The 14,401-nt window shown below is 40.1% G+C and overlaps 1 protein-coding gene across 2 annotated transcripts; it reads left to right on the plus strand.

Annotated features, from left to right (window-relative positions):
• Positions 1–1,919: 1,919 nt before the first annotated feature.
• pold3 (polymerase (DNA-directed), delta 3, accessory subunit) lies at positions 1,920–13,835 on the plus strand. Of its 2 annotated transcripts, none has more exons than XM_064981090.1 (12): positions 1,920–2,050; positions 2,547–2,602; positions 2,713–2,812; positions 3,002–3,041; positions 10,682–10,814; positions 10,926–11,172; positions 11,268–11,340; positions 11,665–11,812; positions 12,023–12,132; positions 12,250–12,350; positions 12,479–12,557; positions 13,222–13,835. In XM_064981090.1, exons 1-12 carry the CDS (start codon positions 1,994–1,996, stop codon positions 13,422–13,424), a joined length of 1,347 nt encoding a protein of 448 aa, XP_064837162.1. In that variant the 5' UTR covers positions 1,920–1,993; the 3' UTR covers positions 13,425–13,835. The 2 variants fall into 2 exon arrangements, with proteins under 2 accessions (XP_064837162.1, XP_064837163.1); XM_064981091.1 differs by having other exon boundaries at positions 12,259–12,350.
• The last annotated feature ends 566 nt before the right edge of the window (positions 13,836–14,401 follow it).

Below are 14,401 nucleotides of genomic sequence, written 5' to 3' on the forward strand. Positions count from 1 at the left end.
ATAACCTGCATGTGACCGGGGGGCAAACCATGTCATAACCGCTATACACAGTCTACATTGTTGTCCCCATATTAGCTAAAGTAACATCCTAGTCAGCATAGCTACTAGAACTAACGTGCTAGTAACAAAAAAATCATGCAGTAACGTTAGTGTACAGTCAGTAAGCAGTTTAGCAGTTACACCAGCGGACCCCGGTGGCAATTTGTAAAACCAAAAGCTTACCTTGGACGAGTTCTAGTGTTTTGTTGGATAGTCATAGCAAGCTAGTTAACATGGCATCCCTCTGTTAAAGCCAGGTGTTTGAGTAACTAAGCTACCCAGCTACATTTGCTGGCTTGCTTCTGAAGCTAAGCAGGTTTGGTCCTGAAGCTTAGCAGGTTTGGTCCTGGTCAGTCCCTGGATGGGAGACCAGATGCTGCTGGAAGTGGTGTTAGAGGGCCAGTAGGAGGCACTCTTTCCTCTGGTCTAAAAAAAAATATCCCAATGCTCCAAGGCAGTGATTGGTAAAACTGCTCTGTGCAGGGTGCCGTCTTTCGGATGGGTCGTTAAACGGGTGGCTTGACTCTCTGAGGTCATTAAAGATCCCATGGCACTTATTGTAAGAGTAGGGGTGTTAACCCCGGTGTCCTGGCTAAATTCCCAATATGGCCCTCAAACATCACGGTCACCTAATATATCCCCAGTTTATGATTGGCTCATTCATCCCCCTCCTCTCCCCTGTAACCTTTCCCCAGGTTGTTGCTGTAAATGAGAACATGTTCTCAGTCAACTTACCTGGTAAAATAACAGATAAATAAAATGAAAAAATATTGGTTGCCAAACATTGCAGAGCCTGTTGGTGAGGGACCTTTCATGATTACTTGAAGTTGAGTTTTTCTACGAGTCAAAGCAATTTTGTACAATTTCAATGCTACACTGCAGCACCTTAAGTAATGTAAATGTGTGTCATACAGGAATAGAACATGTGATGAGAATGTTGGAACAAACACTCAAGAATCTCCAAGTGTAAAGAAATCCAAAACCTAATCTTGATTGCATAGAGAAGCCATATAGAAGAGTGGGGACAAAAGGTGAGCTATGTGAATAACTATTGAAAGATGTGCCTAATGAAGATGTCAACATATGATTTTATCTGTTACGAGGTATCTGCATTCAAATGTAATGGCAGTCATCTGTATTTAATAATGAAACAACAACCTTTAATTCTCAGATTGAAATCTATCATCTGAGACCAATACAGCAGAGAGGGGAAATAGTTGAAGAGATGCTCATACAAATAAAGGAGAGGACAACAAAGCAAAATCCCTCTAAGTAGGTATCCCTACTAAACCTATTTTTATCCTCATCGATTACATGAAGTGCATATCTATTGTATGTAATAGTATTAGTTGAATATGTAATCCTGTTTGTTTTGTAGCCAGCGTCTTAGAGGGAAGGGGTGTTTTTCAAGGAAGAGGCTTTGACTTTGCTGAGGAGTATGAAGAAAAAGTAGGCTGCAAGATGGTTCACATGAAAGCAGGGAAAACATTCATGATTGAGTTTATTTAGCCTATTACAACTGGAATGTATGACATCATGCATTTGTTTGCCTTGATAGTCTGTCGTGTTATTTCAAATAGCTGTTTAAACTTTATTCAACCTTGACAAGAGAGTGACAGTGGATCTTGCAAATGTCCTGGGCTGTCACCCAGGCTTGTGGAATATTTTTGTAATTCAGCTGGGTAGCAATAACATCTGTGTTAATAAATTAGTTTATAAAACTGTCCATCTTACAAGGGACCAATGTGATATAGCATCAACTTTGTGTGTCATGATGATTCCGTACAAATGCAATGCACAGACCCTGAACCCTTGATGCTCTTGAACACATCCCACGCTAACGGATGAAAGAAAGTAAATAAAGCGCGTCTGTGACGTCAGTGTCTTCCCTTCCCGCCTGAAACAGAAACGGAGGTAGAAGAGCTATCGACTCGTCAGCTTCATACATTGCACAATGGACGACCTTTACTTGGATAATATTGATGAATTTGTCAACGACCAGAATAAAATCGTAAGTCACCTAGTTAACTAATATATCTCGATCTATCCACCTACTGTTAGCTTGCTGCTGGGGCCAATAGAAGTTAGCTACAGTAGCTATCTGACTGTGCTCAGGCTGGCTAGCTAACTTTAGCCATCACTCGCCCAGCTTGAATGGTGCAGTGGCTTTGGACAACATCAGCAGGCCCCACATTTTGAGACTAGCTGACTAGCTACAGTTGGTTGAATTGGGGAAGGTTGGAGCTGCAATCCTAGAAGATAGGAATACACCAGAGCTTGCGAAGTTGTCAGGGTTAAATACATTGTTGTGATGTAAGTTACGTCGTTACTTAGGTACTGTAGTTAGTTATGCATCCCTAATCTCTCGTGGACAGACCACGTTAGCTGCGTAAACGTCTGACCAATTACGCAATACTTTTGTTCTCGGTTAACCGAGTTTAGTGCATCCCGGGCATATCTATGTTGACAACAGACTGTTGTGTTCTCTTGTGTGTGTGTTCAAACAGGTGACCTACAAATGGCTGAGTCTCACCCTTGGGGTCCATGTCAACCTAGCCAAACAGTGAGTAACGTTATCCAGAACCACCCACATTACTTGCCTTCCAACGTTTTGTTGTGTTTAATCCACCACCTGTAAATGAGTCTATGGTTCCACCACAATGTGTCTTTCAGAATGCTCTACCATTACTTGGATCAAAAGAGGAAAGAAGGCTCTGCTCGGCTCCATGCTACCTACCTTGTGTCTGGCAAGTTTGTTGAGAATGGTACCACGGTAAGAGAACAAGCCAAAACGCCAATTTTTATGCACAATGCGCACAACTGCTCACCATGCCCCTTCAGAACATGACATACAGCAAGCAGTAAGCCTATTTGGACTTAGGTTTCTTACTTTGTTTTAATTCCAGTGTTATATGCAGTGCTTAGGTCTTTTCAATGCTATTTTTTAATGCTTTCTTTTCAGAGTCACAAGGTGTCAGTAGTGCGAGAGGATCAGCTGGAGGGTAAGTTGTAAGGATTTAACAATTCACCCATATGCATCGATACCGTTTCAAATGTTTAAGATATGAGCGCATCGGTCCGCTGGAGTCCAAACCGATCCGAATGAAGTATTCATTGGTCAGACAATTGATTCAAAAGCTATGAATCATACTATTTTCTTTCTGCCTTATTCTGAAAATACCTCAAATCTGTTGACTAAATTGATGCGTCCTCTCCTTCTGTAGCCTATCAAACCTTTTTGCTTGTAACTATGTATGACATTGATCTACAAGTGCATTTGGTCGTTTTTACATGAACAGGGTAAAGTTGTAATTTCATGACGAGGACAGAAATAATTTTGCCAGTTCCAAATGATCAAAACTATTAGCTTTTGAGACTGGGTGAAATCTAAAGCTGTGGTAGAATTGATGTTTTTTTTTGGTATTTAGCCTTTTATTTTACCAGGGAAGACCTAATGACACCTGGGTATTTTTTTCTTCTTCAAATATGCCCTGCATGATACAACATGAATATACACACACGCTAGAGGTCGACCGACTAATCGGAATGGCCAATTTCAAGTTTTCATAACAATTGCCAATTATGGCCAATTATATAGCACTCCATGAGGAGACTGCCTGGTAGGCTGACCACCTGTTACGTGAGTGCAGGCAGCAAGGAGCCATGGTAAGTTGCTAGCTAGCATTAAACTTATCTTATAAAAAAACAATCAATATTAACATAATCACTAGTTAACTACACATGGTTGATGATATTACTAGTTTTAACTAGCTTGTCCTGCGCTGCATATAATCAATGCGGTGCCTGAAATTGTGTCACTTCTCTTGTGTTCAGTGTAAGCAGAGTCAGGGTATATACAGCAGTTTGGGCCGCCTGGCTTGTTGCGAACTGTGAATATTGGGAATCTTAAATGGGAATATTGAAGACTCGCTAAAAGGAACCACCAGCTTTCATATGTTCTGAGCAAGGAACTTAAACGTTAGCTTTCTTTTACATGGCACATATTGCACTTTTACTTCTCCAACACTGGTTTTGCTTTACTTAAATCAAATTGAACATGTTTCATTATTTATTTGAGACTAAATTGATTTTATTTATGTATTATATTAAGTTAAAATAAAAGTGTTCATTCATTATTGTTGTAATTGTCATTATTACACACACAGATAAGATAGATATATCTATCTATATAAAAATCGACCGATTAAATCAGTATCAGCTTTTTTTGGTCCTCCAATAATCGGTATCGACGTTGAAAAATCATAATCTGTCGACCTCTAATATATACACACAGTACCAGTCAAAAGTTTGGACCTACTTATTCAAGGGTTTTTATGTATTTCTACTATTTTCTACATTGTAGAATAATAGTGAAGACATCCACTGCTTCATGAGGTAGTCACCTGGAATGCATTTCAATTAACAGGTGTCTCTTGTTAAAAGTTAATTTGTGGAATTTCTGTCCTTAATGCGTTTGAGCCAATCAGTTGTGTTGTGACAGGTAGGTTTGGTAAAAGACCCAAGTCCATATTATTTCAAGAACGGCTCAAATAAGCAAAAATAAACCACAGTCCGTCATTACTTGAAGTCAAATGTCAGTCAATCTGGAAAATTTTAAGAATTTTGAAAGTTTCTCCAAGTGCAGTCTCAAATCATCAAGCGCTATTATGGAACTGGCTCTCATGAGGACCGCCACAGGAAAGGAAGACCCGGAGTTACCGCTGCTGCAGAGGATAAGTTTATTAGTTACCAGCCTCAGAAATCGGAAGTTTACTGCAGCCCAAATAAATCTGATTTATTTCAAATTCAAGGCACACTTAACCAGCATGACTACCACAGCATTCTGCAGCAATACACCATCCCATCTGGTTTGCTCTTAGGGGGACTATCGTTTGTTTTTCCAACAGGACAATGACCCAAAACACACCACCAGGTTGTGTAAGGGCTATTTGACCACAGAAGGTGAGTGATAGTGTGCTCCATCAGATGACCTAGCCACCACAATCACCCAACCGCAAACCAATTGACATGGTTTGGGATGAGTAGGACAACAGAGTGAAGGAAAAGCAGCCAACAAGTGCTCAGCATATGTGGGAAGCTTGTTGAGAGAATGCCAAGAGTGCAAAGCTTTCATCAAGACGTGGCTACTTTGAAGAATCTACAATATATTTTGATTTTACACTTTTTGGTTACTACATGATTCCAAATGCGTTTTCATAGTTTTGATGTCTTCAATTTTATTCTGCAATGTAGAAAACAAAGAAAACCCCTTGAATGAGTAGGTGTCCAAACTTTTGACTGGTACTATGTGTGTGTCTGTATAAACAGTCATGGGAAGCACAGATAAAACATTACAAATCAATCAGAAAAATAGTTACATTCCTCTCCAAATAAGTCCCCAATCAAATCTTTAAATTGCCCCAATGGCACCAGAACATCAACATGAAATGTATTTAGAATTTTATTCCAGGAATACAGTGCATTAAAAATAGACTTACGTAGTCTGAGACCCTAGGAACCTCAAGTTAACCAATCATGTGACTGGGTTAAGTAACTCCGATGCATATACTTCAGCAGCAAAGTTCGATAAGACGGACGTTTATGAAGTAGGGCCTTCTAAACAATGTAGAGATCGACGGGTCTTTAGCAAAGTTCAGCCAACATTTTGATACAGGATGCAGTGATGAGTATCAGAAAAGGGCATCCAAAGGTTTCAGAGTAGCAGCAGCTGCACTTTGATAAATAATATCACCATAATCAAGAACAGAGAAAGATTGACTGAATAATCTGCTTCCTACTGCTTAGGGGCATGATCTGTTTTAGGTAGAAAAAGACAACGTTAAATCTTGACTTAACCAACTTGTCAAAATGTTTATTTTTATTATTTTTACGTCAACTCCATATTGATCCAAATCAAAGGAGGTTGGTGGTACTTTTAATTGGGGAGAACAGGCTTGTGGTAATGGTATCAAACACATGGTTTCCAGGTGTTTGATGCCATTCCATGAGGTCCATTCCAGCCATTATTATGAGTCGTCCTCCACTGATCCAAATGCTTAAGTATTTATATGCGGGAACATGGTGTGATTGGTGAGCCATCTGATGTAGTTCATCTGAAACATTCTTATGAGAGTTTAAAAACTAATTTTGTTTTGCCCGTATTAAGCACAATTTTTAAATCGTCAAGGGATTCCTGCACAGCTATAAATTCTGACTAGTTTTGACACAGCCAGAACAACAGTCAGGGAAATGACATACATACTAGTATCATCCGCATATACAGTGCATTCGGAAAGTATTCAGACCCCTTGACTTTTTCCACATTTTGTTACATTACAGGATTATTCAAAAATGTATTCCTTATCAATCTACAGACACTACCCCATAATGACAAAGCAAAAAACGGGTTTATAATTTTTTAAATAATTTATTAAATACTGAAATATGACATTTACATAAGTATTCAGACCCTTTACTCAGTACATCGTTGAAGCACCTTTGGCAGCGATTACACCCGAGAGTCTCCTTGGGTATGATGCTACAAGCTTGGCACACCTGTATTTGGGGAGTATATCCCCTGCTTCTCTGCAGAGCCTCTCGAGCTCTGCCAGGTTGGGTGGGGAGTGTTGCTGCACAGCTATTTTCAGGTCTCTACAGAGATGTTTGATTGGGTTCATGTCTGGGCTCTGGCTGGGCCACTCAAGAACATTCAGAGACTTGTCCCGAAGCCACTCCTGCATTGTTTTGGCTGTGTGCTTAGGGGTCGTTGTCCTGTTGGAAGGTGAAACATCACCCCAGTCTGTGGTCCTGAGCACTCTGGAGCAGGTATTCATCAAGGATCTCTGTAATTTTCTCCGTTCATCTTTGCCTGGATCCTGACTAGTCTCCCAGTCCCTGCTGCTGAATAACATCCCCACAACATGATGCTGCCACCACCATGCTTTACCGTAGGGATGGTGCCAGGTTTCCTCCAGACGTGACACTTGGCATTCAGGCCAAATAGTTCAATCTTGGTTTCATCAGACCAGAGAATCTTGTTTCGCATGGTCAGAGTCCTTTAGGTGCCTTTTGGCAAACTCTAAGCGGGCTGTCATGTGCCTTTTACTGAGGAGTGTCTTCTGTCTGGCCACTCTACCATAAAGGTGTGATTGGTGGAGTGCTGCAGAGAATGTTGTCCTTCCGGAAGATTCTCCCATCCCCACAGAGGAACTCTGGAGCTCTATCAGAGTGACCATTGGGTTCTTGGTCACCTCCCTGACCACCTTCGATTCCTCAGTTTGGCCGGTTGGCCAGCTCTAGGAAGAGTCTTGGTGGTTCCAAACTTCTTCCATTTAAGAATGAGGGCCAGTGTGTTCTTCGGGACCTTCAATGTTGCAGAAATGTTTTGGTGCCCTTCCCCAGATCTGTGCCTCGAACAATCCTGTCTCTGAGCTTTTACAGACAGTTCCTTCAACCTCATGGCTTGGTTTTTTGCTTTGACATACACTGTAAACTGTGGGACCTTTTATATAATAGCCAGTGTGTGCCTTTACAAATCATGTGCAATCAATTGAATTTACCACAGGTGGACTCCAAGTTGTAGAAACATCTCAAAGATAAACAATGGAAACAGGATGCACCTGACCTCAATTTTGAGTCTCATAGCAAAGGGTCTGAATACTTATGTAAAAAAAAATGTTTCAGTTTTTATTTGTAATACATTTTCCAAAATGTCAAACTTGTTTTTGTATTGTGTGTAGTTTGAGGAAAGTTATTTCAATGTATTTTTTTTACCTCCCTTTTCGTGGTATCCAATTGGTAGTTAGTCTTGTCTCATCGCTGCAACTCCAGTACGGACTCTGGAGAGGCGAAACACAACCCAACCAAGCTGCACTGCTTCTTGACACACTGCTCGCTTAACCTGGAAGCCAGCCGCACCAATGTGTCAGAGGAAACACTGTACACCTGACGACTGTGTCAGCGTGCACTGTGCCCGGCCCACCACAGGAGTCGCTAGAGCGCGATGGGACAAGGACATCCTTGCCGCCAAACCCGGACGACGCTGAGCCAATTGTGCGGTCATGGGTCTCCCGGTCGTGGCCAGCTGCGACAGAGCCTGGACTCCAACCCAGAATCTCTAGTGGCACAGCTAGCACTGTGACCCAGTGCCTTAGACCACCGCGCCACTCGGGAGGCCTGAGGATGAGGTTTTTTTTTCCATCCATTTTAGAATAATGCTGTAACGTAACAAAATGTGAAAGTGAAGCTGTCTAAATACTTTCCGAATGCCCTGTAGAGGAAGTGCAGATTGACCAATGGTGTGTAAATAGTGAGGGGGGAAAAACTGCCCGCTGTGCTACACCTTTATGTACGTCAGGAAATTCAGACTTAACCCCATCAATCACGAAGGCCTGAGTTCTGTCACTTAGATAATCATGAAACCATGAACAGCCGTCAGAGCTCATGCCTATCGAGGACGACTTATTCAATACAATGGCCTGATCAACAGTATCAAATCCTTTGACAGGTCCACAAACAAAGCAGCATTTCTTTTTAGTGTCTAAAGCATGGATAAGATCATGAACAACTAAAGTGGTTGCTGTGATGGTGCTATGCCCAGGCCTAAACCCTGATTGGTTTACATTCTAAATACATTTCTCAGATAAAAATGTTTTTTTAAAGAGCAAAGTTGTACATTTTACTAAAGATTCAAGAGTCTTCTCTAGACAAGGAAGCCTTGAAATGGGGCGAAAAATGATTTAAGATCACTACTATCCGTGCCCTTATGGAGTGGCAGCACAAGCTGATTTCTATACTTTTTTTTGTGCTTTTTTTTTCTCTCGTGATAACAATGTTTAATGTGGGATATTAAGCCAACAATGATGGGCCCTGCACACTAAAGCAGACCGGGATCCAATTGGTCGGCCCCTGTGGATTTCTTGTCTATTGCTAGCAAAGCGTCCAGGACTTCTTTTTCTGTAAATAGCCTAAAAGAAAAGCTTTGACTATAATTTCTCTGATCATTCAGCAGTTTTCCCATATTAGCATCCAGCCCAATATCATTGGGAATTGGCTTAAAGTTTTTTCAAAGCGAGATAGAGCCCGCTGAAATAAAATGGTGATTGAAATACATTAGGGATGCGCTACGACAAAGCCAATATAAAGATATTGACACATTGCTTGCTCAAACTATTTTTGCTGTTCCTAAAATTACAAGTTAATCAGTGGGGGGGAGACAAAAAGCTAAATCAAACCAGATTGTTTGAAACTATCAGTATCTTCAGTGTCTTCAGTAGGTATTCACACTCCTTGTCTTTTTCCACATTTTGTCTGACAGCCTGAGTTTAAAATGTATGAAATTGTGATTTGTGTTTTTGTCTCAGTTCTACACACAATACCCCATAGTGCCAAAGTGGAATTATGTTTTTTGTTATTTTGACAAATTAATAAAAAAATTAAGCTGAACTATCGTCAGTCAATAGTATGCAACCCCTTTTGTTATAAACAGGAGTGAACATGTGCTTAATAAGTTGCATGGACTCACTCTTTGTGCAATAATAGTCTTTAACATTGAATGACTACCTCATCTCTGTACCCCACATATACAATTGGGTCCCTCAGTCGAGCAGTGAATATCAAACACTGATTCAACCGCAAAGACCAGGGGAGGTTGTCTAATGCCACGCAAAAGAAGGGCACCTATTGGTAGCTGGGTAGAAGTTTAAAAAAAGTGGATGGTGTCTCTACAAAGATACAGGTGAAAGGAAAACGCTTGGGTATTTCACCATGAGGCCAATGGTGACTTTTAAACAGTTGGAGTATAATGGCTGTGATGGGAGAAAACTGAGGATGGATCAACATTGTAGTTACTCCACAATATTAACCTAATTGTCAGACTGAAAATAAGGAAGGCTGTACAGAATAAAAAGTAATACTGCAAAAAATGTGGCAAAGCAATTCACTTTTATATTCCTGAATAGAAAGTGTTATGTTTGGGGCAAATACAACACATTACACAGTACCACTCTCCATATTTTCAAGCATAGTGGTGGCTGCATTATGTTATGGGTATGCTTGTATCGTTAAGGACTGGGGAGTTTTTCCAGGATAAAAAAATAAACTGAATGGAGCTAAGCACAAGAAAAATCCTAGAGGGAAACCTGGTTGTCTGCTTTCCACCAGACACTGGGAGGTTAATTCAGTTTTCAGCAGGACAATAACCTAAAACACATGGCCAAATGTACACTGCAGTTGCTTACCAAGAAGTGAATGTTTCCGAGGGACTTACCCAGAAAGACTCAAAGGTGCTTCTACAAAGTCTTTACTCAGGGGTGTGAGCACTTATGTAAATTAGATTTCTGTATTTTATTTTCAATACATTTGCAAAAATGTCTTAAAATTTTCACTTTGTCATTATGGGGTATTTTGTGTAGATATATTTCATCCATTTTGGAATAAGTCTAGGTAGGAATACCTTCTGAAGGCATATCTACAATGGATGTGTATCGAATTGCGCTTGAAAGGAAAGATTCACCTAACTTACTAGGGATCTGTTCACCTGCCTCATTTCCTGACTTGATTTGTTATGGTGTTTCCTTCTCATCAAGATGAATATGAAGTGTTCTGAAATTGTCACCAAAACACAATCTGTCATCCTTTCTAGATGCGAAGTCAAAGATGAGCCTGACGGTCAGCGTACATGTGTACAGTGTTCAGAAGGCTGTGCTGAAAGACAGTGGTCCTCTGTACAGTGCTGATTATGACGCTGTGAAAGAGAATCTAAGAAATTGCAGCAGGTACATCGGTATTTACACTTAAAGTGAAAATAATAGATTGAGAAATTTTGGTGAAATATTCAAAGGTTTAGTGACCTAGGCTATTTATCAGAACATAATATCTATTTGCAGGTACAGTGCAATTCGTTGTGCTGATGCGGTGCCTAGGTCCTCGGCAGAGGTGCAGCAGGCTTGTGAGACGACACAGGCCCCACCACCAGAGACAGAGCAAATCAAAGCAAACCATTCTAATCTGGCCTCTAAACCCACCTCCAAGCAACCCAAAGGCATTATGGGAATGTTTGCAAACAAGAATGTCTCCAAGAATCAAGATTCAAGCAAAGAGATTAAATTGGAGCAGAAAGAGGTTACACCTGTGGTATGTGTTTGTGTTTCTTTGGTTAGTGTGTACATGTGCTCGAAATTGCGAGACGTAATGTTAACTTCCGATGTCACATTTGTTTGATATTGTAGGTTGAGACCTCCAAAACTAAACCTGCTCCGAAAACAAATCCCGTGACTAACTTCTTTGCGAAACAAGCAGCCAGTAAGTATTTCAACAATCCCATAGCATATACAGTGGGGAGAACAATTATTTGATACACTGCCGATTTTGCAGTTTTACCTACTTACAAAGCATGTAGAGGTCTGTCATTTTTATCATAGGTACACTTCAACTGTGAGAGACGGAATCTAAAACAAAAATCCAAAAAATCACATTGTATGATTAAGTAATTAATTTGCATTTCGGCAGTGTATCAAATACTTGTTCTCCCCACTGTATATGGTGGATGCCTTTCTATAGTTTCACATGTAAATACTACTATTGTCCTTTAAATCTCTTAAGATAAATCCTGTATATCCACCACAGAAAAACCTGACAAATCCATCAAGGAAGAGGTAGAAATAGCCCAGACATCCTCCTCAGTGGATGAGAAGCCCTCAAGTCCACCTCCTAAAGCAGAGACTCCTGTCAAGGAGGAACTAGCAAAGGAGGCTGTGGTTGAGAAAGATACAAGGTGTGTACTATTAAACCTGGTAGGAGTCCTTGTATGAATATACAACTTTTGTGCTAACAAAAGTAAAGTAGGTACTTTAGCGATTTATAAAAGGAAGTATTTTTTGGGACACTATGGTTGTGTAGTATCTCAGAACAAAAACTTGTCTTTGCGGTCGACATTGACATTTTGAACAGAGTATGCTTTAACAGGATATTTTCCTCTCGATAGTAAGACCAAGCGTCTTGAACATTCTGATAGTGAAGAGGAGAAGAACGAGAGTCGGAGGAAGAAGAGACGGAGGATAAAGAAGCCCGAGCCAGACAGTAGTGACGATGAGGGTAAGACCAGCTGGAAAGGGAGGGGAAGCGTATTGCTCGGGCTCCCCTCGACATTCACACTGGACTTCATTATTCAATTGTTTCATGATTGAAAACAGAACTATTCTATTTTAACAGTTATTCCAGACTCTCCTCCACAGTTGCAAGAAAAGAGGGACCCATCACCAAGTCCTGAAATTCAAGTAAAGAAAGAACCAGTTGCTGTTTCACATTCAGATGTAAGCTTTCACATCTTACTGCTATTTAATTTGGGTACTAAACTGTTGACGTTGCAGGATGTATAATTGGCGTGTTTCATTTAGTTTTAATCCCCAATTTGTGATCGACTACCTGTCGATCCATGCAGGAGCTTTCAGATTGTAAACGAAGGAAGAGGAGACGTGTCTTGAAATCGCGCACATTTGTGGATGACGAAGGATGCATTGGTAATATATTGAGTTATGTTGGGAGTTTTGTTTCTATTTAAATTTTACATCAAAACATTTTGCTGAGGCCTAACTCCTCTGATATAAACATGAAGGTTATTTACAGTACCAGTCAGAAGTTTGGACACACCTACTCATTCCAGAGTTTTTCTTCATTTTTACCATCTATTTACCAAATAGGGCTATCTTCCGTACACCCCACTATCTTGTCACATCACAACTGATTGGCTCAAACGCATTAAGAAGGAAAGAAATTCCACAAATTAACTTTTAACAAGGCACACCTGTTAATTGAAATGCATTCCAGGTGACTACCTCATGAAGTTGGTTGAGAGAATGCCAAGAGTGTGCAAAGCTGTCATCAAGGCAAAGGGTGGCTACTTTGAAGAATCTAAAATATATTTTGATTTGTTTTAACACTTTTTTGGTTACTACATGATTCCATATGTGTTATATCATAGTTTTGATGTCTTCACTATTATTCTACAATATAGAAAATATATATTTTTTAAATATAGAAACCCTTGAATGAGTTGGTTGTCCAAACTTGACTGGTACTGTATATTCCCCAAAGTTACTAAATCCATTCTTTATATACAAAATAAAAAATATATTCTATAGGCTGTCTGATCTGACAATCGTTTAAATATTGTCTACCTTCCAGTGACCGAGAAAGGCTATGAGAGTGAATCATACTCCGAGACTGAGGATGACTTTAAGTTCAGTCAACCAACTCCGAAGAATCCAAACCCACCAAAACCATCAATTGGCAAAAAAGAGGAGGAGAAGAAAAGTAAGAAAGCTGCTGCAGCCTCGAATAAATCTACTAAGCAGGCTTCTATTATGGGATTCTTCCAGAAGAAATGACAGAACTACTCATGTTGTTGCACTGAACACTGATAAGGAGCTTGAGGCCCAAGTGAAGAGAATCTAGACGGACACATTTTCAAACGCTCCAGAGGATGGATGGGTGTTCTATCAATTGGTAGAATGCTCTACTTTTTTTTTTTATCACACTTTTCAATCAATTTCCACATTACTGTATATGATTGAATAAATATATCCACTTGCATTGTAAGGTACCATCAGAGCTCATTTACCATGGCAGCGTTTATATTTGGTTTTTACCTTTTAGTTTGCAATTCTGCAAGTATTGAAGGGTTCATGCTGTGGTGAACCAGTACAAAACAAACAAACATGTCTATGATGCTATTTTTTTGCTGGTAGAATATGTTCTTCAATGTTTGAACGTGTATGTTCATTAAATCTATTTTCATATATTGTGTTCTGTACAATATGTTAAAGCCAAGTTGAACCGTGTTCAATATTCACAGTATATGAACAATCACGTAACTGGTTTGTGTAGAAAATACAGGTGTGGCATTTCAGCTGTATCCGGGCTTATCTTTGAGTAATAGGTTTGCTTCCTGTGGTTTTGACACGTCACTCCGGCTCTCCGATTGTGATTTCTAGAAAATGGACAGCCGTTGGCAAGGCTTGAATCTGGAAGCACACTTTCGAATCAAATTAAGTGTCTGATCCAGTGCCATAGCAGTGTTATTGATTGCTGCATGGCTTACTACACACGTTGATGTAGGAGAATACGCGTTGACAGGCTGTAGTCTGATAATTTATAAACCAACTAGCTCTCAGAAATTCCCAGGATAAGATTAAACAACGTTCATGTGCTTTGGGAATGTATGTCTGGATTAATTTAATAAATTCAATGGAAACAACGTTTGCGCAGTACAGTAGTTCAGCTTTGACCGCCAAGAACAAAATCTGAACTGACCCCAATCTTACTTTTGGTGCTCTGGATGCGTTTACACAGGTAGCACAATTAT

Source organism: Oncorhynchus masou, chromosome 12, assembly GCF_036934945.1.
Source record: "Oncorhynchus masou masou isolate Uvic2021 chromosome 12, UVic_Omas_1.1, whole genome shotgun sequence".
Taxonomy (NCBI): domain Eukaryota; kingdom Metazoa; phylum Chordata; class Actinopteri; order Salmoniformes; family Salmonidae; genus Oncorhynchus; species Oncorhynchus masou.